The sequence below is a fragment of the Oncorhynchus tshawytscha genome, linkage group LG05 (assembly GCF_018296145.1).
Source record: "Oncorhynchus tshawytscha isolate Ot180627B linkage group LG05, Otsh_v2.0, whole genome shotgun sequence".
Classification (NCBI taxonomy): Eukaryota; Metazoa; Chordata; class Actinopteri; order Salmoniformes; family Salmonidae; genus Oncorhynchus; species Oncorhynchus tshawytscha.
The window spans coordinates 16,242,724-16,269,383 of NC_056433.1; the positions used below are offsets into that span (position 1 = coordinate 16,242,724).

Sequence of the window (26,660 nt, forward strand, 5' to 3'; positions counted from 1 at the left end):
AGAGCTAAGCTCCATGTACTATATTGTCAAAAGGTCTGATTGTTCCACTATTTCTGCAAGCAGACTAGTCAAACCAAAGTCAATCCTTCCAAACACTTAATGATCCCAGGAAAGAATGTCAGACTGATATTGGCCTCCAACTTCTCAATGTGTTGCTTGACCTGAATGGACCTGTGACACTGTTACTGGAGATCCATTGGTTCCGCTGTGCGAACGTAGCGAGGTAAGCACAGATTTGAAAGAGGCGAGGCCTCCTGAGGATCTCTCAAGAATGTATTCTGTTCAAAATGTGCTTGATTTGGCCTGCCAGAGTCAATAAACGAAATGGCTTTCCATATCTACATGTCTATTCAAACCATCACACTGGTTCCTCAAGAGTTCGAGGAAATTTCCATCAATATGATTTCCCATGTGTGCATGAGTAGGATAGGAGGATGTGTGGTCGATTTGAGCCTGTCTTAAATTCTGCTCCCATGCACCCTAACAGGCAGCATACAGGACATATTAAGCCATGCGCTGCACACATGCGTTATACAAATTTAAAACATTCCCTCCACAAAAGTGACGTTATCTTAGATTTTAGAACACATAATGCATCATAACTGTCACCACCACCAGTTTTCCACTGCAGACCACAGCTTAAAAGGGAGTCTTAGAAATGGCCTTTTTCCACAATACCCGACACCAAGATAAAAGGGTTTCAGAGAGTGACGATGATGAGCACTTGGATGGGATTTTTGCATTTTTTAGAAGTTTTTTCGTTTGGCACTGGTATACCATAGTGCCATTGCATGAAAATTGATGTGATGGCCCGAAGAGAGTTTCAAACTGTTCTACAGATCTACAAAACCATTCAAGTACACCTCCAAACCTCAGCAACTAACAACACCACTTCAGTGATATTGTTAATCCCTAGCAGTGATGAGACATTGTCTGCATCCCAAATAACACCCTATTCCCTACTTAGTGCACTACTTTCAACCAGATACATGTGGGTCTTAGTCAAAAGTAGTGCATTTAATGGGGAATAGGGTTCCATTTGGGACACCCATTGTGACCATCTCTGAAATCTAACACATAGGTTTCCCTGCCAGACTAAGTCAGTGGCACAGATCAAGAAGAAAGGAAGCAGGAAGTTGAGCCAGCACTTTCCCAAGGATTCTGAGGGGTTGGGCGAGCAGAGTTGGAGAGCGAACTGATCGGTCTTCAGCATAAAATGACGAGGCAGATGCTGGCTAACCAAGGAAGTAATCAGATTACGCTTGTCATTTTGAGTAATCCTGTGGATTACATTACGAACAGAGGATGACGTGTAATAAACAGTAGTACCATCAGTGGTCTCCTGTCCAGTCAGCGGGCTTCCATCTCCTCTGCCATAGGAGGCCAGGACAGACACCTGGTAGAGGGTCTCAGGGGTAAGGCCCTCCAGCACGGTGTTGGTGACGTCTCCAGGGACCATCTTCTCCCCTGACTCGTCACTGTACATGGACTTCCAACGGATGCTGTACATCTTCACGTTCCCAAGGGCAGCCGTCCAAGACGCAGCGAAGCTGGTGTCCGTCACGTCGCTGGTGACAAGGTCCCTGGGGGAGCCCAGTTCTGAAACAAACATGGAGGAAAACAGATTCGATTTCTGGGTAAGAATTTGGGAGAGGATACAGGATACAGTGATTGGTTGCTGATAATCAATCAACGTGCCAACACACTATTTGGATCAACACTGCTCAGTAAAGGAAAAGAATGTGTTCAACATTAAATACTCTTGTGTAAAACAAGTAAAAAGGTGCTTAGAACCAAAAATCGTATGCACTTCTGCAAACAACATATGTAGTTATCAGTGCTTCTGACAGATCCCCACACCCCTGCTGTAGCTCAGAAGACATTTGTCTGACAGCATCTGGACTGATTGGATTATTCCAAATGGAAACTATTGAAACTGTGTCCAGAGGACAGCATAGTTTGTATATTTTTTTTGTTGCATTGTTTGTATATAGTTGTATTCGAAATTTGTGTGACTTTTCTTGTCTATCAGTGTATCAGTGTTTTGTTACTTGTCATGTTTTGTGTTTTTTGCAGACCCCAAGAAGAATCGCTGCTGCTTCGGCAAAAGCTAATGGGGATCCAAATAAACAAATAGTTGAACAGTTAGTCATAGTTAAAAAGACTAGAGACCAGGAGAGCAGCACAGATACACACAACTACCCAGACAGAGAGACCACACAGTAAACTACCCAGACAGAGAGACCACACAGTAATCTACCCAGACAGAGGGACCACACAGTAATCTGTGGTGCAACTAATTCATTCGGTTCACAGATAGATTCAGGTACCTGCAGGTTGGGTTGCAAAATTCCGCAAAGGAAAGAAGCAGGAAATCCAGAACAGGATTTCTGGAGAACCAGGGAATTTATTGAAAGTTCCTGGAATTTTGCTACCCTACCTGCGGTAATGGATCCCTTTTGATCCCTGATGTCCTTCATTTCAGAGGGCTAAACTAGGATTACCAACATGCCTCTCACCGTGAGATATGAGCCCAGCTGACATATAGGAGACTCCCAATAAACTAAAGCTCCACCACAGTACACATCTGCTTCACATACTGGAGGGAGGGAGGGAGGGAGGGAGGGAGGGAGGGAGGGAGGGAGGGAGGGAGGGAGGGAGGGAGGGAGGGAGGGAGGGAGGGAGGGAGGGAGGGAGGGAGGGAGGGAGGGAGGGAGGGAGGGAGGGAGGACACTGACAGGAGCTATGGGTCTATGGGAGAGAACGGTCATCTTGTGTGATCTCACCACTTTTCCCAACTGCATTGTTGGGTTTGGAGCTTGCCAGAAAGGCATTCCTTGTGCACGTGACATTAAAAATGTGAAACTTGATAATGCAGACAAGGGAAGCCTTTTTGCCATAACATATAGATTTGTTTAACAAAACAAGACCAAATGTAATTTTCCATGCATATGTTACGGCAATAAGACACATGGATCTTGTGCTGCACAGAGCCAGTAGACTATAGGGATTATAGAGATGACAGATTCAGTAGAGGGTTTGTGAACGACGGTGAAGATCTCCATTGTATCTGTTACATTGGGCACGTATGTTTGCGACGCAAAAAGAACACGACCAATGGACACACCCTCAGCCTTGTTGGTCATGAATTGAACAGAGGTAAAACAATGCATAATGAGGGGGTTGTAAACAAAATGAGTGGTTAAGATCTGTCTGTCTGTTTATGATAATAATACAAAATGTGATCCAACTAAACAAGAAAACTGAGAGAGTAGCATTTAGACATTACAACACTTCACTTTCTGCCAATGGGCATATTGATATTGTAATGGATAGTCCACTGCACAGTCAACTGATTATAGTGGAGCACAGCCAGTATAACTACTGATTATAGTGGACCACAGCCAGTATAACTACTGATTATAGTGGACCACAGCCAGTACAACTACTGATTATAGTGGACCACAGCCAGTATAACTACTGATTATAGTGGACCACAGCCAGTATAACTACTGATTATAGTGGACCACAGCCAGTATTACTACTGATTATAGTGGACCACAGCCAGTATAAATACTGATTATGGTGGAGCACAGCCAGTATTACTCCTGGTTAACCACAGCCAGTATAACTACTGATTATAGTGGACCACAGCCAGTACAACTACTGATTATAGTGGACCACAGCCAGTATAACTACTGATTATAGTGGACCACAGCCAGTATAACTACTGATTATAGTGGACCACAGCCAGTATTACTACTGATTATAGTGGACCACAGCCAGTATAACTACTGATTATGGTGGAGCACAGCCAGTATTACTCAATTAAAAACAGCCAGTATAACTACTGATTATAGTAGACCACAGCCAGTATAACTACTGATTATAGTGGACCACAGCCAGTATTACTACTGATTATAGTGGACCACAGCCAGTATAACTACTGATTATGGTGGAGCACAGCCAGTATTACTCCTGGTTAACCACAGCCAGTATAACTACTGATTATAGTGGACCACAGCCAGTACAACTACTGATTATAGTGGATCACAGCCAGTATAACTACTGATTATAGTGGACCACAGCTAGTATTACTACTGATTATAGTGGACCACAGCCAGTATAACTACTGATTATAGTAGACCACAGCCAGTATAACTACTGATTATAGTGGACCACAGCCAGTATTACTACTGATTACAGTGGACCACAGACAGTATTACTACTGATTATAGTGGACCACAGCCAGTATTACTACTGATTATAGTGGACCAGAGCCAGTATTACTACTGATTATAGTGGACCACAGCCAGTATAACTACTGATTATAGTGGACCACAGCCAGTATAACTACTGATTATAGTGGAGCACAGCCAGTATAACTACTGATTATAGTGGACCACAGCCAGTATTACTACTGATTATAGTGGACCACAGCCAGTATAACTACTGATTATAGTGGACCACAGCCAGTATTACTACTGATTATAGTGGACCACAGCCAGTATTACTACTGATTATAGTGGACCACAGCCAGTATAACAACTGATTATAGTGGACCACAGCCAGTATTACTACTGATTATAGTGGACCACAGCCAGTATAACTACTGATTATAGTGGACCACAGCCAGTATTACTACTGGTTATAGTGGACCACTGCCAGTATAACTACTGATTATAGTGGACCACAGCCAGTATTACTACTGATTATAGTGGACCACAGCCAGTATAACTACTGATTATAGTGGACCACAGCCAGTATTACTCCTGGTTAACCACAGCCAGTATAACTATTGATTATAGTGGACCACAGCCAGTATTATTGCTGATTATAGTGTACCTGTTGGGGAATAATCAGAATTAGTTGGTAACATAGGTAAGATGTTTTATATTCATCATATGTTTGTAAGTTACTTCTCATCAGAATGTGTTATTTTTGTATAATACTGTGGCGGGGTTGCAGTATCTGTTCTCTGTCAAGACTAAGTTGCTTGGGCCGCAGAGAGGGGAGAGGTCAAGCGTGTATCTCTTGGCTCCACAATGTCTGTGTGCCAGTCAATGTGTCTCTGTGATCTTGTCAAGATAGGATGGATTTGATATTTGCCTGTTGATATGGAGGATTTGTTTATGGTTCTGAGTTTGAGAAAAGAACATAGTTTAGGAGACAAAGCTGAACGATAAATTATGGCCAAGGCTGTCTGGCTATGTGTGTCTTTGCTATAAAGGATCTCAGTTGCAATGTGTAAGGGACTCTCAGAGAATTAATTTATAGACACTGAATTGATCTGAGAGTCACAGGGTTGTGATGGATCTCATATACTTAAAGATGGACTTTGTGATAACTAACTCAGACTTGTGTGTGGTTTGCTCTCATGATTTGGTAAATACAGGAAATTTCCACGACATACCACAGCCAGTATAACTACTGATTATAGTGGACCACAGCCAGTATAACTACTGATTATAGTGGACCACAGCCAGTATTACTACTGATTATAGTGGACCACAGCCAGTATAACAACTGATTATAGTGGACCACAGCCAGTATTACTACTGATTATAGTGGACCACAGCCAGTATTACTCCTGATTAACCACAGCCAGTATAACTACTGATTATAGTGGACCACAGCCAGTATAACTACTGATTAAAGTGGAGCACAGCCAGTATTACTCCTGATTAACCACAGCCAGTATAACTACTGATTATAGTGGACCACAGCCAGTATTACTACTGATTAACCACAGCCAGTATAACTACTGATTATAGTGGACCACAGCCAGTATTACTACTGATTATAGTGGACCACAGCCAGTATTACTACTGATTATAGTAGACCACAGCCAGATATAGTACTGATTATAGTGGACCACAGCCAGTATAACTACTGATTATAGTGGACCACAGCCAGTATTACTACTGATTATAGTGGACCACAGCCAGTATTACTACTGATTATAGTGGACCACAGCCAGTATTACTCCTGAGCCAGTATAACTACTGATTATAGTGGACCACAGCCAGTATTATTGCTGATTATAGTGTACCTGTCTCAGTGGAATGATTTTTGTATAATACTGTGGCGGGGGTTGCAGTATCTGTTCTCTGTCAAGACTATGCTTGGGCCGCAGGAGGGGAGAGGTGCGTTATCTTCTTGGTTGTCACAGCCAGTATAACTACTGATTATAGTGGACCACAGCCAGTATTACTACTGATTATAGTGGACCACAGCCAGTATTACTACTGATTATAGTAGACCACAGCCAGTATTACTACTGATTATAGTGGACCACAGCCAGTATAACTACTGATTATAGTGGACCACAGCCAGTATTACTACTGATTATAGTGGACCACAGCCAGTATAACTACTGATTATAGTGGACCACAGCCAGTATTACTACTGATTATAGTGGACCACAGCCAGTATTACTCCTGATTAACCACAGCCAGTATAACTACTGATTATAGTGGACCACAGCCAGTATAACTACTGATTATAGTGGACCACAGCCAGTATTACTACTGATTATAGTGGACCACAGCCAGTATTACTCCTGATTAACCACAGCCAGTATAACTACTGAATATAGTGGACCACAGCCAGTATTACTACTGATTATAGTGGACCACAACCAGTATAACTACTGATTATAGTGGACCACAGGCAGTATAACTACTGATTATAGTGGACCACAGCCAGTATTACTCCTGATTAACCACAGCCAGTATAACTACTGATTATAGTGGACCACAGCCAGTATTACTACTGATTATACTGGACCACAGCCAGTATAACTACTGATTATAGTGGACCACAGCCAGTATTACTACTGATTATAGTGGACCACAGCCAGTATTACTACTGATTATAGTGGACCACAGCCAGTATTACTACTGATTATAGTGGACCACAGCCAGTATTACTACTGATTATAGTGGACCACAGCCAGTATTACTACTGATTATAGTGGACCACAGCCAGTATAACTACTGATTATAGTGGACCACAGCCAGTATTACTACTGATTATAGTGGACCACAGCCAGTATAACTACTGATTATAGTGGAGCACAGCCAGTATTACTCCTGGTTATCCACAGCCAGTATAACTACTGATTATAGTGGACAACAGCCAGTATAACTACTGATTATAGTGGACCACAGCCAGTATAACTACTGATTATAGTGGACCACAGCCAGTATTACACTGATTATAGTGGGCCACAACCAGTATTACTACTGATTATAGTGGACCACAGCCAGTATAACTACTGATTATAGCAGACCACAGCCAGTATTACTACTGATTATAGTGGGCCACAGCCAGTATTACTACTGATTATCGTGGACCACAGCCAGTATTACTACTGATTATAGTGGACCACAGCCAGTATTACTACTGATTATAGTGGACCACAGCCAGTATAACTACTGATTATAGTGGGCCACAGCCAGTATTACTACTGATTATCGTGGACCACAGCCAGTATTACTACTGATTATAGTGGACCACAGCCAGTCCTCTCCCAAGGTACAAGATTACATGTCATGCAATCATCAAACCATCTGTTTGGTTTCTAGTAGTTTGGTTCTGAGACAGACTCTAGAGTAATTCTAGGAGCAAAATTACTGTTGGCTATTTCCTGTTAAGACACATGATCAATCTGATCATGTCACCACAAGTACGTGAGGCAGATTCTGACTCACATCCATATGCCTTCTGTTATTCAGTCTTTCCACCGAAACCAAACAAGCTAACCGAAAAATGCAAACGTCTGGTTCCCCATCAAATCAACATGTGAACATGTATCCTCTTTCATATTGAAACATAAACATATACTTCAGGGGGAAAGAAATACTTATTTTTTTCTAACTCAAAGTCATAAGGAGAGAGAGCTTAACTTTAAGCAAGTGTTACATTTTATAGATCAACAAGTAAGCTGTGTCTGATGTCAGGAAAAGTCTTTCCAACTGTCACGCCAGAAATAATCTATCAAACCTAATATTCCTCTCAAGCAACCCATTCCAGTCCTGGATAAATTCAAATTTCCTTCATTTTACTTCGCAAGTGCTGCCTCGGTCCACATGGGCAGGCTCTTCGTCTCCACCACAGAGATTCAACAGCCTCTATTAGCTGGGACTCCTCCACGGCCATTTTTTATCTGTGAACAAGCTCATTTTTTCAACTTCTGGGAGAGTCTGGAGTTTTTGTCTATATCCCAGGCCACAGACAGCTCTCCCATGGAATCTGGTGCTCGGCAGCCCGACCTGAACACACTCAACCCCATTTTTCCATCGCCCATCATGAAGAGAAACTGAACAAAACCACAGTAAATTCAACACCCCTCCTCGAAGCGTCGATACATGCTGTCTCCCTTTCTCTCCCAAGCACTCTCCATTTCTCTCTCACACTCGCTCTCTTCCTTTCTTTTAAACACTACACTTAACCTTTCCATTTCTCTTCAAAGAATATACACTACATTGGCTTGGAATATTTTCTGAATAAACAACTATGTGATTTTATGGCTGCCTGCATAAGCCACTCAAATTAATCAATTATTGAAACGTAACAAACTATACACACTATTGTTCTGTCTATTTGATCTTCCCCTCCCTGTTGCCTCACAACATCAGGCGGGATTGATTTTGTTCATGCATTTTACATTTCAACTAGCCTTGAAATTTCAAGCACATTGCAATGTCCTACGCTCAAGACAAAACTCTAGCCTAGGGATAAAATCTGCTGTGCGTTCGCATCCAGAACTAATACTATTAAGCCAAAAGAGCCTAAAGTTCTGTACCGTAGTCAGAATAAACTGTAGCTTTATATTTGAGGTTGGGATCATGTTCTTTAGACCCTGGTCCATTGGAAGGGAGAGTGTAGGTGCTGAAAAGCCGTGCAGTCTGCCCACTGCAGGTTTGTCTTAATGACATCATAATGACATCCCTAAGGGTCAGACAACATCAGCTTGAAACCTTTATAAACTTTGACAAATGCCAGATACAAATGTGGGATCTTAATTTGAGCCGGTTTGCTAAAGCAGGAAAATAATCCTGCAGCAACAGAACATTTGAATTATTATGTGGATTATACAGTATTTCATGTACATGTTTGTAGGAGTTTCAACGTGGAAATTACACACTTCAGAAGCATTTTTAAACCTCAAATACACTACAAGTTTTACATTTCCTGCACTGCAGGAAAGTTCTCCTGCAACAGAGTGATCAAATTAAGATCCCACATCCGTAGGAGAGGGGCAAAGGGGGGAACCATTCATTCCAACGAGAGGGGGGATTCTCAGGGGCTATATCTTGAGGGAGGGCAGTTACACAACTACTACTAACTACAGAGCCTGAGTCACAGTAAGAGTAAACCACCTCTTGACTTGGCCTGTAACCTTTATGATCATCGTTGATTCAATTCCCATGCACCTCTTTGGTGATTTTTGATTCCTAGCACAGTCTTGGCTCCACATCATCACCCCTCCCTGATGGAAGTGGCTGGTAAGTGCTCAGTATGGAGGCGGCCAGAATACACGCAGCTTTGAAGGTTTTTCACAGGTAACACTTTCCATATGCCTTCTCTGTCTTTCACATTCATCATCTCAGCACTTTTCATTTGTTTTGTTACAATTATTCTGTCCTCCTGCCACATCAACAGACTGAATTAGAGGGAAACGCATAGTATGCTCACTCAATTGATTTCCTTGGTGTGAGAATAGAAGGAACGTGAAGTCCAGGTCATCTAGACTGTCATCGTTTCTGCAACAGGGACTTGAGGTGAGCTGTGCTGGAGTGAGTTCCTCGCCATACTGGAGGCTCCACAGAAACGGCCAGCAGCATATGCAGGCCTAGGGCACGTCACACCATACTGAATATAGTGCACTACCTTTGACCAGTGCACCATTGGCCCATGGTCAAAAGTAGCGCACTATATAGGGAATAGGGTACCATTTGGAATGCAAGCTGCGGGTCCAGGACGTGTTAAGGACCTGACAAATAATTTAAAGATACATTTTACATGTACATTATTTAGCAAATGCTCTTATCCAGAGCGACTTACAGTAGTGAGCGCATACATTTTCATTCGTACTGGTCCCCCGTAGGACTTAAACCCACAACCCTGGTATTGTAAGTGCCATGCTCTACCAACTGAGCCACACGGGACCGTAGTCTCTCCTTTGTGGTTGAAACCCTAGCCTCCCAGCAGAGCCCAGCACAAAGTGGTCAGTGTGTGTTGGCTTGGTGGAGTGAAAGCTGAGAGAGTCCTGGATGCTATGTCAGCAAACTCAGAGATTCTGCTACTCCATGTCCATCAGGGGAGAAGTCAGCCGGCCGGCAGGGGCTCGGGCCTCCCCAATCAGCCTAACCTCCATGACAGGCTGAGATGCGTTCTGGGACCAGCAGCCATTCCCAATCGCAGCGCAAAGTCAAGGACCAGTCAAATATGTACCATTGTCCAAATCCTGGGGAAGGAATGCTGGCTAAAGTCAAGCTCCTGTCATTTTTTAATGAATGTAAAAGGGATGGATTCAGTGGAAAAAGGCGAAAGGCTGAGATTTTCACAGTACAAGACTCCTCTTTTGTTCCTGCCTGTACTGTATGCGTGACTGTTTCAAAAACAGTCTAATAGAGCCTAGTGGTTCTGCTTCATGGCAGCTCTGATGCCACTTCAAAGTCCATTCCATTGAAAGTGGGCCACAGTAAAGAACTAGGTCTGCACAACTCCTTGCACTCAGAAGTGCAACAGAAGGACACAATTATTGTGGACAAGAATATTAAATTACAGGCAAGCCCTCAGAAACAAGGTACAGGGCGAGAGGAGAGAAAAGAATGACTTCATACCCCCCACACCCCCTTCCAGTCCTGTGTGATCAAAGCCCCACGGAAGCAGCTTTGACTAGCTGACTAGCACTGGCCCTAACACAGTTCAGCTTGGTGACCTCTCACCCTATAGCTGGTGATTTCATCAGGTGATGCAGTAGCTGTGTTATTGTGGCAGCACTCTGGAGAAAACAGCTTGACCCCAAGACAAAGCACAATCACACAACATGATTACCAGCCTCCAGAGGGATGGAGCTGAGCTGAATGCTACTAAAAAGGCTATAGGAGTACCAGATATCTGACTCATCGCTCTCTCCTCTCTCTCTCTCTGTCTCTGGTTGTTTATTATTGCTGTCTTTCTAAAGAGACAGCTTTTTGAAGAATCTCTCTGAGAACTGACAGAAGAGCAACTCATAACTTTGAAAGTGCCATGTTTTTATTCAAAGCACCATTCAATGATTCAGGTATAGACCCAGGTTTTGTCATAGTACAGTTAAAAGCACTAAAGGATCTGAGTTTTAGGCCTACTGTGCTGTTGACTCTTAGGACTGGTTCCCCAGACCCAGATTAAGCCTATCCTCCTGGCGCATCATGTTCAATGGAGAATATCCATAACAAATGGTTTTAGTCAGAAACCAGCCAATACAGTCCAAGAACAATGTACCTATTTTGGGAAGTCTCTGTTCTGCTTACCTTCCAGTGTGGTTCCTTTCCCCTTCAGAGGGTCTCCTAGGCCAGAGGAGTAGCGTGCGCTGACGGCCAGGTCGTACTCAGTGCCAGGCTGCAGGTTCTTCAGGAGGACGTTGGTGTTCTCTCCCTTCACTGACACCTCCTTCCTCTCGCCACCCGCCGATGGATGGAAATTGATACGGTACTGGAGGACGCGGCCCGGTGCCGCCGCCCACGACAGCTTCATGGTGGACATAGTCTCGTCGAAGACCCGCAGGTCCCGTGGAGATCCCTGCCCTAAAAGAGAAGAGGCGGGAAAAGACACGCTGTCAATGAGGAGTCAATCAAGGTTGAAGTTGTTGGGCACAGTGTAGGTTCTGGCATATGACCAATTAACTCAGGTGTCTGTTATTACACTAGACAGATTGGAAAGACCACAAGTCTTCAAGTAATATAAAGGTTTTTGGAAAGGTACACGGTGAATAGCACAACAAGGGCATCATTGAAAAGAAGATTGAGGACAAAACATAAACCCATCTCAGAGTCAGCTGGGTGCTGGATGGGAAAGAGCCACAGGCTGGGATACGTTCTCCCCTTTAAACAAACAGCTGCTTCATTTAAAGGAGCTGGAACTGCTTTGAGTGCTGATAATCACTGAGAAGAATGTGGTTGCCGTGGTGAATAGGAGTAATTTTTGGTTCATTTTTCCGTCAGCCTCCTTTGCTCCTTTGGCTCCGGCGCTGTAAACTCCTGCATTTCTGATCAACATTTCACCACAAACACACACTCACACAGACCTCTGGTATGTATCAAAAAATACCCCCCTTAGAGGCTAACCCCTTTGTGAGATGTCTTCCATTGACTTCCCGCCAAAATATGACAGTATGATTTGGTAGAATATTAGCTCAGTAGATCATAAAGTAGAAAGAATTATCACTGGTTTCATGCAATAGGCATGCATGTTCACACCCCTTGACGATAAGTGCAACCGAGTTTGATTCGTAGCGTCACTCGCCAGCTTGAAATGTCTTAAATAGCTAGCGTAATTGTCTAAGAAGTTGTCAAGTGGGCGGTCATGTTTGTTAGTTATCACGCTAATGCTAGTTAGCAGCTTTCTTCAAACTAAACCCAGATACATAAAAATGGTATCCACAAATTCATATGACTCTGAGGAAGTAGATAAAGGGACTCATTGCCAAAAACTATCCCTTTAAGCAAGCACAGTGTGACTGTTTCATAAGCAGATGCCTAGTCACCTTCTTTGGTGGTGCCATCGATCTGCATCTCTCCGCCAGTGCCTAACTGGTACTCTGCAGCCACCGTCACACGGTACGTCGTTAAGGGGTTGAGCTCCGGCAGCACGATGGTGGTCTCTTGGCCGACAGTGACTGTCTCTAGTCTCGCGCTGTCGCCCCTTACTGGTACATAGGTCAGACGGTACCGTACCACCGCTCCTGGTGCTGGCGCCCACGACACCAGGAAACTGTCTGTTGTTTCCTCGGACACCCTCAGGTTACTCACTGTTCCTTGTTCTATGACAAAGATATTGGGGTAAGAGGTCATACAAATATTGAAACAGAAGTTATGGCATTTGCTTCAAATTATTTCTCTGTTGGTATCTGTTGGTCTGATGGTACTGACCATCTAGTGTGGTCTCAAATCCATTAAGAGGGAAGCTGTCTCCTTGGGCGTACTGGGCAAAGACGTTGACCTCGTAGAGGGTGACGGGCGTGAGGTGAGGCAGCAGAGCGGTGAGCGTGTCCCCGGGCACGGACATGGACACAAAGTCCCCGTTGGTGTCAGCAGCCGGTCTGAACTGGATCAGGTAGGACAGGACGTTGAAGACATCGGTCTCCCAGGTAGCTCTGAAGCTCCTGGTGGCCACCTCAGAGAACGTTAATGACCTCGGTGGCAGTAAGCCTTCAGGAGATAGAAGAAGACTAAACATTAGGTCACAACACTCAGGATGCATCCCAAATGGCACCTTAATTCCTGTGTCCCTATTGGCACCCCATAGGGCTCTGGTCAAAAGTAATGACCTGTATAGGGAATAATAGAGTGCCATTTGAGACGGAACCTGAAAAACACAATAACATGATCTATATTCCATTAGTGAAAATCCCTGTATTGTTTTCTATGTTTACGGTACTCCATGTTGTCATAATATATTAGTATATAAAGATTATATCACAGGTAATCAAACCTTGTGTGAGTTGCACAATATACTGGCAGAGCTAAATGCTTTTTGGCAATGTAATGCAGAGTGACTAGTATTTGGCATTATATTTCCACACGGGAGTCCTCTTACTAACCCTGAGAGAGCAAGAAGTTGTGTGTAACACATTGCTAAACAGAAGATGACAACTTTGGAAAAGGGTATTGTGACACAACAGAAGTAATTGCAAGCATATGCTGTATACTCATAGTATTTTGTCTTCTATTTCTCAGGTCAAGGACCATCAAGGCCAAGGTAGAGTGGAGTTATCTTCAAGAGTTATTCCCTCCAAAATGTCCAAAAAGGAGCAGTTGATCAAAATTTGATTGACTAAAAAGTTGTAAAAAAGGTGAACAATTATGCCATAATTAATCAAATGAGCCAAGTATATGGTATTTCAAAACATGTTATTTGTTAAAAATCAAGAAATTGCTTCTGTGTAAACCATTAGCTTGTAGGGCTGGGAATTACCAGGGACATCACGATACTATATTATCGAAATTTTTGTAATTACTTTTTAATTGTATTTATTTAACCTTTATTTAACTTGGCAAGTCAGTTAAGAACAAATTCTTATTTACAATGACAAATTCTTATTTACAACGATACCTTGGTGCCGATACGATATGTATTGCAATTTTCACTATTCTCATGATTCTATATGTATTGCGATCCAATACTGTGATTTTTTTTGTGATACAATGTTCCAAACATATTGTTCACCATATGTCTGCTGCAGAGAGACAAGAGAGGGGATGAAAAAACAAGTTCTGATCAGTCATGGAAATAAGTGCTAAAAACAAATGAGCTCCCTATTTAAAAAGAAGATGGAGAACAAGCTATGAAGGAAAAATACTGGAGTTTTGGTGCAGGTACAGACAACTAGCACAAAATAAATATTGCGATATTGTCAAAAACAATACGATACAATATATTGTCAAAAATAGTATCCCGATATGTAACTATATAATTTTTTTATCCCATCACTATTAGCTTGACTTGAGTACACTTGGCCTGGGTTTACTGACTAACAACAGTGGCTCCATCATGATGATATAGACAGGGTACTACTCACTTCTCTTCTTGATGTTTAGGAGCTCCTGCTCGATCCTCAGGCAGATGGACTGGGTGAGCTCCTTGGAGATCCTCTGGAAAGCATCAAAGTCTTCCACTGTGTACACATGGGTCTCCACGGGCTCGTTAGCAATGGCTTCCAGCTCAGATCTCACGGCATCCTTCACGCCCACGGCAAAGATCTCCACATCCGCTTTCTTTAGCTTGGTGGCAGGGTCCTTGAAGGAGTCGGATGACTTCCCATCAGTGATGAGGATGGTGACGCGGGGCACGTTCGGCCGTGATCCTCGGTTGGCCAAGAAGACCTTCTCCCTGACGTAAGTCATGGCCCGGCCGGTGTTGGTGGAGCCGCCACGGTAGGGGAAAGTCCGGACGGCCTTGACCACAGCGCTCAGATCGCGGTGGGTGTTCAGGTAGAACTCAGTGTGAGCGTCCCTGCTGTACTGAACCAAGCTGATCTGAATCTTGTCTGGTCCGATGTCAAAGGAGTTCACCAGCACCTCCAGGAAAGATCTGACTTTAGCGAAGTTGGACAGTCCGATACTGTATGAGCCGTCGACCAGAATGACAACGTCGGCTTGCACGTCCACTCCAAGAGAACATTCTAGAAGAGGACACAAAAACATTTGTCATGCCATGACAAAATCAGACACTGAATGACTATAACATTGACTGACATATTCCTTACTAAAAGACCAAAGGATGTATGGTTGTAGGGTATACTCACCAAGGGACACCTTGACTGGCTCAGTCTTCTCCATGGCCACGATGGGCTCGCTGGGCGTGAGGCCCTTGAGGGCGAACAGGCTGATCTGGTACTCTGTGTCTGGAGACAGGCCCGTAACTGTTGCTGAGGTCTGGCCGGGGCTTACGTACAGCTCCTGGCGCTTGCTGCCGGCCATCATGGGGATCAGCTGGATCTTGTAACCCGACACATCTCCAAAGGAAGCGTCCCATGTCACCCTCATAGACTTGGAGGCCACCTCCACAACTTGGAGGTTTGATGCTGGTTCAATAACTGTAAATAAACAACCCCCAAAAAATGAATCAAGACAGAAGTTTGTTAGTAAATAACCATCCTCTCACCACCTGGAAATGTTTTGATCATCTATCTCTAAGCATTTCTAAGTTATCCATGCCAAAACCACTTCCAACATTCAAGTCTTAAAACAGCATTTTACCTTCCTCTCCGCTGACGAGTGAGTTGAGTTGATCGTCCACCCCCGAGCACACATTGGTAATGAGCTCTTTCTGCACATCCTTGATAAGGTCAAAGTTGAAGACTTTATAGACGTGCGTCCTGTAGGGGGTCGAAGCCATTTGTTTCAGCTCCTCATCATCTGCTCCTTTGATCCCTAAATTGGACAAAGAACCAAAAAAGGGGTGTAAAATGTATACGGCCTCATAAAACTGGGGAAAATGTTCCATATCACCATTATAATTCTGATCTCCTGCCCGTTTCAGAAGGTTTACTCAGTCATAGATAAGAGTCAACACCTATAAAGCCCAAATAAAGTCACCCCTATGAAGTCAATGACGGCACATGAAAATTATCCAGAATGTAGGAATTATTGTTTTATAGTTTCTTAGGTTTGAGTGCTATAAATGCTGAGTAAAACAAGTGATCTAAAGATATATGAAATGAAGCAGGAGGTCTCTCCTTCTTTTCCATATTTAAGAAGAACCAGCTGGATTCACTATGGAACATAGAACCATGTCATGACTTTAGCTGGAAAGAATGACAATGTGGGCAACATGTGGAAGCCCCATCTGATACCATTCTAGCTGGTAGGTTTCTTAGTTTTCTTCCTTTCCTTTGTGATATGAATACTTCAACTTACAACTTACTTACTATAGACAGGATTATTAGTATTTATAAACTGGGTGGTTCGAGCCCTGAATGCTGATTGGCTGACAGCTGTGTTATATCAGACCGTATATACCATCGGTATGACAAAACATGTATTTGTACTGCTCTAATTAGGTTGGTAACCAGTTTATAATAGCAATAAGGCACCTAAGGGGTTTGTAGTATATGGCCAATATACCACGGCTAAGGGCTATATCCAGACACTCCGTGTTGCGTCGTGCATAAGAACAGCCCTTAGCCATGGTATATTGGTCATATACCACACCTCCTCTGCCCTTATTTCTTAAATGTAACACATCAACAGGGTTAGATGATTGAAAGGTAGCCTGTAGTCACATACCCAACGTGAAGATCTCCACCCCCATGTTCTTGAGTTTCTTGGCGATCGCCTCCACAGGGTCTTGAGACTTCCCATCTGTGATAATCATGGCCACCTTGGGAAAGCCTTTCCTGGCACCATTTGCCTCAGTGAATGTGTTTTTCAGCAGATAGTCCATGGCCTTGCCTGTAACACAATGGCATGACACCCCTTTCAGTTATTACTTTGTTAATTTGATTCACTCTACCAACTGCAAAGAGTTATTAATAAAGAACTACAGATTTGTGAGTTAGTATTATGCAAGAGGTAATGATATGATTATGTATTGTATAAGAGAGTGTAACCAGGTACTGATGGGACGGGTTAGGTACCTGTCATGGTGTTGCCACCCATGTAAGGTAGTGTGTTGATGGCTCTGAGAAGTTCGCCCCGTTTCATGTGCTGGTTGAGGTTAAACTCTGTCCTGGTATCAGTATGGTACTGGACCACACCTACCCTGGTCTTGTCCTCCCCAATCTCAAAGGCTCCCGCCATGGCAGAGATGAAGCTACGGATGTATTTAAAGTCTCTTCCAACGTTCCATGAACCATCAACCAAGAACACCAGATCTGCGATAGCACTGTAAGAACACTCTGAGAGAGAAGGATTGGTAGAGGAGAGGAGCGAGGGAAAGGAACATTTTTAAAAATGGAAGAGGTAAACAATTTGACCTGAAGACACATTTTTTTCCCCAGAAATCATATCATTGAGCAAAGAAAACAGAGTAAAGTGTGCTGTTGGTCAAATATACACTGAGTATACAAAACATTAAGAACATCTGCTCTTTCCATGACATAGACTGACCAGGTGAATCCAGGTGAAAGCTATGATCTCTTATTGATGTCACCTGTTAAATCCACTTCAATCAGTGTAGATGAAGGGGAGGAGACAGGTTAAAGAAGGATTTTGAAGCCTTGAGACAATTGAGACATGGATTGTGTATGTGTGCCATTCAGAGGTTGAATGGGCAAGACAAAAAATGTAAGTGCCTTTGAACTGGGAATGGTAGTAAGTGCAAGGTGCACCGGTTTGAGTGGGTCAAGAACTGCAACACTGCCGGGTTTTTCACGCTCAACGGTTTCCTGTGTGTATCAAGAATGGTCCACAACCCAAAGGACATTCAGCCAATTTGACACAACTGTGGGAAGCATTGGAGTCAACATGGGCCAGCATCCCTGTGGAACGCTTCGACACCTTGTAGTCCATGCCCTGATGAATTGAGGCAGTTCTGTGGCCAAAGGGGTAACAACTCAATATTAGGACTGTTCCAGTGAACAGTAAAAGTAGCCTCCGGGGGGAAACTGCAGTCCAGCATTTTTTCCCCTTTGCAAAATGCATATCGTTATTGTACAATGAAAATGACCCTCTTAACACTTGTATACTACACAGGAACTATGGAATATCAATTCATATATGTCAGATATGACAATAAGGTGATGAAGAGTGAATGCAATTAAAAAATGTTTGTTATTGCCATCTTTTTTTGACAGAATACCATTGTCACTACCAAAATCGTCACTGTATTCATCAGGCTATTCATCCGACTTTTGTCTGACAGGCTGGAGGACATACACCACCGGCACTAGACCAGAGGACGGTGTTAGCGATAGTGGCATCAACAGATCAAGTGCAGTCGACAATAATCAGATTGATGTACTTAAGTACTGCAAGCTAAGGTGGTACTTTGAGATAGAAGCCATCATAGTGGATAGTCTATTCCCTGTGTAGTGTACTACATTTGACCAGAGCCACAACGTGTGCTCCTTTGGGAATACTACATAAGGTACAGTGACTGAATAGCTTTGGTTACCCTGGAGGATATTTTCCAACTCTGTCTTTCTGGATAGGAATAAAGTCAGAGAGAGAGGTTTTACCAAGCAGCAGTAAGAATGCATCATCTGTAGGGAGGCCACATTGCTCTTGTAAACAGCTGTATCTGTAATGGTTTCCACTTCTCTCAGCCTGGCTGTCTCAGGACCGGGCAGGCTACAGTACTCTTCAGCACCAGCACCAGAGGCCCTGCCCCCCTGAAACAGCTGTTAGCTCCACACCCCTGACCACCACACTGAGCATGTGCAAACTCCCTCACTTGGCATGACTGACAGCCTGGCTCTATGACAGGCAGCTTACCAACTTAGTTACCAATATTGTTCTAGATTTATATAGAATAACATGTCGAAACACCCTCCAATGGCTGTTGACCACACATCAATGGAAAGAGCCCAGGCACAGTAAGATGAATAAAAAAAGATTGTAGCATATGATAACTGTTTAGTGTCAGAAAAAGCCAAGCAGGCAATGGACTTACTGACAGAGTCTGTGACCTGTGGTTTCCTGGGACCTCCTTGCGCTGTGCCACTTGATTGGACTGAAACACAAGATTAAATAAAGTCAAACTTGAGTCAAACAAACTACTGTATTTAACCATAAATTCCCGAATGGGAGTGAATGAATCAGCTAGTAGCATGACATTTTTTTTAAGTAAACATATTGTCGAATTTATACATAAAGATAGACATTGTGAAAGATTTAATGTGGGTGTCTCTAATAACCTCAAATCCACTTGCGGTCACAACGAGCAGGCAAGCAGCCGGCTCCCAAATTATAATGGACTGATGCAATTAGTTCCAGCAATTCTCTCAGTAATCCCTAAAGACCCTGGCTGGGCTGCTTAGGACTGTAGAATCAGAGGGCCGGTGCCAAAGAGGCTTCCCCGTGAAGCAGTGCATATTACATTACAGCATACTCTAATCACTGTTAGACTTGGGAGGTGGGGTTGCCTGTTAGGACCTATGAATTGTCATTCCTCTCTCTATACAGTCTGAATCATTCATCATTAGACTAAATAAGAAGCTGGGTCTGTATCCCAAATGGCACCCTATTCCCTATTGGCCTTGGTCAAAAGTAGTACACTACATAGGGAATAGGGTGCCATTTTGGACACAACCTGGGTATCGGTAAGTGACTCACTTCATTCACCAATAGTCTTCATAAGATAATACATGTACCAGATGTGATGGTAAGTGACTCACTTGTGAGTTGTCCTGAGGTGGGCAAACTTTCCTCTGAGCCAGAGTATGAGATGATTGTTACTACATAGTCGATGTCTGGAGTAAGGTCTGTAATGGATGTCTTAGTGGCTGTGGCAGGGAGGGTTAAATCTTTTGTTGGTTTGTCTATGGAAATAACAAAGTACCAAGTTAGGAATAAAGGGTTATAGAGAATTAATATAGCAACATATACCTTAGAAATCTTAGGCTTGGTGTGCAGTAAATGTTTAATTGCGGTGGATCCCACAATGAATTGGTCAGAACAGTAATTTCAGGTATTTTGTTGTGTCAATGGCATTGATTGCTTGTTGTAAAGTACACAGATAATGTTGCAGTGAAGGTAGAGATTGAGAGAGATTGCCTGCAGCAATACAGACCACACACCTGTGTCTGAGGCCACCTGTATTCTGAATCCTTCTATCCGTGTTAACGGCGCTTTCCATGTCATTTGCACTGTGTTCTCATTTAAAATCTTAAATCTCAAGTCTGAAGGTGGTTCAACTGCAAAAATAAAAAGTAGCCAATGTTAATTCAAGCATTTGCTAAATAAGTGTATTTATGATAAAACACAAGTTGTAGGTAACTCATATCCCAACGATTAACACTTCAAGGTTGAAGTTATCCTGTTCATTGTTGGGGCAAACAGCAAGAGATGACAATAACGACAACAAACATAACATTTGAGACTCGAGCAGCCATTTTCGAGAAAAATGACATTCGTTTGAGCTGTCCGGCCGTGTTTGTCCAAACACAGTCGACAACTCAAGCACGTATAGTGGCAAGACGACAAACGGTGGCAAAAAAAATATCCAAGGGCACAATAAAAAAATGACATTGACAAACTAAGATCTCACATGCTGATAAGGTCAACCCAACTCATGCCTAAACTGAGTCGACCGACAAAAACATACACCTTCCATAAAACTTGGTTGTGTAAAGGCCTACATGCAGCCATACATAGCCTTCAGTACATTGTTTATTTTTGATTGACCCATGTGTATGACTCCCATCCACTGCAAACCTCTTAAAAGAGTACACAATGCGCTTTATGATGCTTTGTACATATTTCCAAACCCCTCTAGCACTAAGTAGTGACAATCCACAATGGAAAAAAAGATTTACAAAAAAAACAAATCAAATAGACAAGCCAAACAAACCATAAATGTGATTGGTCACAGTGAATGGACTGTCTGAAGATCATGCACATGTACATGAAAAGTTGTTTGTAACAACTTATGGAACCGGACAAAAGTTTCCATGTACAAGACGGACCAGAGAACATATTTGAGAAATATTTTTTAATGATATTCATCTGTTGGGGGGGTGGGTTAAGTTAATGCTCTTTTGTCATAATAGCCTAAGAGTGTTATGAAGAGTAAAGTCTTAAGTAGCCTATATTGTAATAACAGAATGTCTAAAGAGATCTAAAATCACAAGTAAAGTAAATAAGACCACTGTATGTGTAGTGGCTAATGGTGATGAATGATGAAATCTGCTTGTTGATGAACTTTAACAAGATGGTGTATCAGTGCATAGTGGTGCATATCAGGGTTAGAACAGGATTGTAGTCTATATAAGGGTATTTTAAATAGGGAAGCCTGTGGGGATCAGGAATATCATTCTAAAATATTATTGAAAAGCCATGACTCGGGACAAATTGAATGCAAATTTGCATAGCAAATGACCTGAGTGAAGCTTGTCCAGTACAGGATATCAAAAATGAGAACCACCAACCTGGCAGATCAACTCAAGGGCCATGGTCTGCTCCTTCTGTTTCCAAATGGGCCCATCATAATCATATAGTACTACCCACATTGTCCTCCTTAAGAAGCTCTTAATTAAAACACTTATGAACACAAACTCACACACAAATACTACAAGCAAGTGCACGCAAGTCCAGCAGGCTCTTGTTTTGTCTTATCTTGATTATTGTCCAGTCATGTGGTCGAGTGCTGCAAGGAAAGACCTAGTTAAGCTGCAGCTGGCACAGAACAGAGCGGCTAGTCGTGCTCTTTATTTTAATCAGAGAGCTAATATTAGTACGATGCATGCCAGTCTCTCGAGGCTAAGAGTTTAGGAAAGACTGACTATATCACTTCTTCTTTTTATAAGAAATATTATTGTATTGAAAATTCCAAATAGTTTGCATAGTCAACATACACACAGCTCTGATACACTTACCCCACCAGACATACCACCACCAGGGGTCTTTTCTCAGTCCCCAAATCCAAAACAAATTCAAGAAAGCATACAGTATTATATAGAGCCATTATTGCATGGAACTCCCTTCCGTCTCATATTGTTCAAATTAACAGCAAACTTGGTTTAAAATAACTGATAAAGCAACACCTCATGGCACAATGCCTTTCCCCTATTTGACCTAGATAGTTTGTGTGCATGTATTGATATGTACAGTAGGCTACGTGTGCAGTTATTTTATTGATGTAGTTCTGTCCTTGAGCTGTTCTTGTCTATTAATGCTTTGTATTATGTCATGTTTCATGTTTTGTGTGAACCCCAGGAAGAGTAGCTGCTGCTTTCTTCAACAGCTAATGGGAATCCTAATAAAACACCAAAAAAAATACAAAATACCCACACACAACACACACACATCATCTCAATGATGAGCGAAAAGTTCATGTTCACACTTTATTTGGATTGTCCAAATAGTCCATCAACAAACTATCTGTTGATGAGCAACTGCTTGCCAAATTTAAGATTAGGGTTGGGGTTATATTATGGGTTAGGGTAAAGATTAAGATTAGGTTTAGGATAAGGGTTAAGGTAAGGATTAAGGTTAGGGTTAGGTTTAGGATAAGGGTTAAGGTAAGGATTAAGGTTAGGGTTAGGTTTAGGATAAGAGTTAAGGTAAGGATTAAGGTTAGGGTTAGGTTTAGGATAAGGATTAAGGTTAGGGTTAGGTTTAGGATAAGGGTTAAGGTAAGGATTAATGTTAGAGTTAGGTTTAGGTTTAGAATAAGGGTTAGGGTAAGGATTAAGGTTAGGTTTAGAATAAGGGTTACGGTAAGGATTACGGTTAGGGTTAGGTTTAGGGTAAGGATTAAGGTTAGGGTTAGGTTTAGGGTAAGGATTAAGGTTAGGGTTTGGTTTAGAATAAGGGTTAAGGTAAGGATTAAGGTTAGGGTTAGGTTTAGGATAAGGGTTAAGGTAAGGATTAAGGTTAGGGTTAGGGTTAGAATAAGATTAAGGGTAAGGATTAAGGTTAGGTTTAGAATAAGTGTTAGGGTAAGGGTAAGGATTAAGGTTAGGGTTAGGTTTAGGATAAGGGTTAAGGTAAGGATTAAGGTTAGGGTTAGGGTTAGAATAAGGTTAAGGGTAAGGATTAAGGTTAGGTTTAGAATAAGGGTTAGGGTAAGGGTAAGGATTAAGGTTAGGGTTAGGTTTAGGATAAGGGTTAAGGTAAGGATTAAGGTTAGGGTTAGGGTTAGAATAAGGTTAAGGGTAAGGATTAAGGTTAGGTTTAGAATAAGGGTTAGGGTAAGGGTAAGGATTAAGGTTAGGGCTAGAGCTAGGGTTAATAGATCGTTGAAATGTTACTGACAGTCTGTAGAGCATCTACAGATGGATGGACTATCCAAATAAAGTGTTACCAAAATCATCTCAATGACAAAATAAAAGTGTTTTAGTGTTGTTCCTGTTATGACTCTTTCTCTTCATTTCTGTTTTTTCCAAGTAGGTCAAGATTTTGGAAAATACCAAAAAAGAAGGCTTCTCTTAAAAAATATGATATTCTAACAGACTATTTTACATTTTATAGTCTGATTGACCCCTGTAATCTGTAATTTATATGAATGGTCTTGGGAGCTTCAGAATAATGTTCTTTCTCAGTCTAACAGTTTCTGGAAAATAATGTTAGAGACACTTATATTTTGTGTTTCCGTTTCATCAGAGAAAAAAAGATCACGAGAAGGACAATTGGCTTCAAGCCCCGTTTTTCTCCGAATGAAAGTGGAGACATACAGTCGAGTTCTCGGTTAATTTGGAGAGAAAAAATTACATCATAGTTATAGCTTATCCATACATACCTTACGGGCATTTATTTTTTACCTGGTTCCTCTATCATGACCTAGTTCCTCTATCATGACCTAGTTCCTCTATCATGACCTAGTTCCTTGATCATTACCTAGTTCCTCTATCATGACCTAGTTCCTTGATCTCATTACCTAGTTCCTTGATCATTGCCTAGTTTCTTTATCATTACCTAGTTCATTGATCATTGCCTAGTTCCTTGATCTCATTACCTAGTTCCTTGATCATTACCTAGTTCCTTGATCATTACCTAGTTTGCTGATCATTGCCTAGTTCCTTGATCATTACCTAGTTCATTGATCATTACCTAGTTCCTTGATCATTACCTAGTTCCTTGATCATTACCTAGTTCCTTGATCTTTGCCTAGTTCCTTGATCATTACCTAGTTCGTTGATCATTGCCTAGTACCTTAATCATGACCTAGTTCCTTGATCATTGCCTAGTTCCTTGATAATTATCTAGATCCTTGATCATGACCTAGTTCCTTGATCATTGCCTAGTTCCTTAATCATTACCTAGATCCTTGATCATTACCTAGTTCATTGATCATTACCTAGTTCCTTGATCATTACCTAGTTCCTTTATCATTACCTAGTTTCTTTATCATTGCCTAGTTTCTTTTTCATTGCCTAGTTCCTTGATCCTGACCTAGTTTCTTGATCATGACCTAGTTCCTTAATCATTACCTAGTTCCTTTATCATTACCTAGTTCCTTGATCATTACCTAGATCCTTGATCATGACCTAGTTCCTTGATCATTGCCTAGTTCCTTGATCATTACCTAGATCCTTGATCATTACCTAGTTCATTGATCATTACCTAGTTCCTTGATCATTACCTAGTTCCTTTATCATTACCTAGTTTCTTTATCATTGCCTAGTTCCTTGATCCTGACCTAGTTTCTTGATCATGACCTAGTTCCTTAATCCTTACCTAGTTCCTTTATCATTACTTAGTTCCTTTATCATTACCTAGTTCCTTTATCATTACCTAGATTCTTGATCATGACCTAGTTCCATTATCATTACCTAGTTCCTTGATCATTACCTAGTTCCTTTATCATTACCTAGCTCATTGATCATTGCCTAGTTCCTTGATCATTGCCTAGTTCCTTGATCATTACCTAGATCCTTGATCATTACCTAGTTCGTTGATCATTGCCTAGTTCCTTCATCATTACCTAGTTCATTGATCATTAGCTAGTTCCTTGATCATTACCTAGTTCCTTGATCTTTGCCTAGTTCCTTGATCATTACCTAGTTCATTGATCATTAGCTAGTTCCTTGATCATTACCTAGTTCCTTGATCTTTGCCTAGTTCCTTGATCATTACCTAGTTCGTTGATCATTGCCTAGTTCCTTGATCATTACCTAGTTCCTTGATCACTACCTAGTTCGTTGATCTTTGCCTAGTTCCTTGATCATTACCTAGTTCGTTGATCATTACCTAGTTCCTTGATCTCATTACCTAGTTCCTTTATCATTGCCTAGTTTCGTTATCATTGCCTAGTTTCTTTTTCATTGCATAGTTCCTTGATCCTGACCTAGTTTCTTGATCATGACCCAGTTCCTTTATCAATACCTAGTTTCTTGATCATGACCTAGTTCCTTTATCATTACCTAGCTCCTTTATCATTACCTAGTTTCTTTATCATTACCTAGTTCCTTTATCATTACCTAGTTCCTTTATCATTACCTAGTTCCTTTATCAGTACCTAGTTCCTTTATCATTACCTAGTTCCTTTATCATTACCTAGTTCCTTTATCAGTACCTAGTTCCTTTATCATTACCTAGTTCCTTTATCATTACCTAGTTCCTTTATCATTACCTAGTTCCTTTATTATTACATTGTTCCTTTAGGCTACTTCATTTTTTGTACAGCTGAAATTCTTCCCGTCCCCAGAGAACTGCTGTATGCATACTAGATAAACAAAGACAGAAATTCCTAATAAAAATATCAAGCAAGTGCCCCTCCTAGCGTAAGAAAGACTTCACTGCAACTATCCATGCTTAGAGTTAGCCTTTCACTAACTTCCAGACCACTATGATGGGGCCTGTTCCACTTTGAACTTTTAGATTTAAAAAAAATCTATTTGAAATGCACTTTTTGATTGAAAAATATAATGTTGCATTCCTCAGACTGTTTCAATATCCTACCCTAAGCTAGTTGTTTGAGTTAATTCAACCTGTCCCAATGAATAGACAGGCAAAATTGGATAAAAAGACAATTGAAATAGCCAACCTATACAAACACAACAAAAAGACAAGAATCCATAGGTCTAGAAATGAATATATAGGTATACCGATGAATCCATAGGCCTACAGATGAATCCATAGGCCTACCGATGAATAATGTAGACATTTTCTTTCAGCAAACATTTATTAACAACATTAAATTAAATGTGGTGAAAGTATTGCAATTTCACCATGAAGAGCTAAAGAACCGAGACCATTAGCTACAGTCGGAGGGAGAGAAATGGGGGGGTAAAGAGAGAGAGAGAGAGCGAGAGAGACCGGGAGGATGCACATTTTCATTCAGTT

The 26,660-nt window shown here is 41.8% G+C and overlaps 1 protein-coding gene across 6 annotated transcripts in view; it reads right to left on the bottom strand.

The window, feature by feature from the left end:
- LOC112250011 (collagen alpha-1(XII) chain) overlaps window positions 1–26,660 on the bottom strand; it is a 94,477-nt gene that overhangs the window by 66,553 nt on the left and 1,264 nt on the right. For 5 of the 6 annotated variants that reach the window (XM_024419801.2, XM_024419800.2, XM_024419803.2 and 2 more), the window contains exons 3-14: window positions 20,453–20,569; window positions 20,051–20,194; window positions 19,327–19,386; window positions 17,351–17,611; window positions 17,001–17,165; window positions 15,972–16,145; window positions 15,518–15,808; window positions 14,792–15,394; window positions 13,143–13,421; window positions 12,758–13,033; window positions 11,526–11,798; window positions 1,330–1,599 (exon numbers count right to left, since the gene is read on the bottom strand). The exons of the other annotated variant lie outside the window; for it this stretch is intronic. In XM_024419801.2, the coding sequence (XP_024275569.1) occupies window positions 1,330–1,599; window positions 11,526–11,798; window positions 12,758–13,033; window positions 13,143–13,421; window positions 14,792–15,394; window positions 15,518–15,808; window positions 15,972–16,145; window positions 17,001–17,165; window positions 17,351–17,611; window positions 19,327–19,386; window positions 20,051–20,194; window positions 20,453–20,569 (2,913 nt within the window). The remainder of the gene's footprint in view (window positions 1–1,329; window positions 1,600–11,525; window positions 11,799–12,757; window positions 13,034–13,142; window positions 13,422–14,791; window positions 15,395–15,517; window positions 15,809–15,971; window positions 16,146–17,000; window positions 17,166–17,350; window positions 17,612–19,326; window positions 19,387–20,050; window positions 20,195–20,452; window positions 20,570–26,660) is intronic. 6 annotated transcript variants of the gene reach the window in all.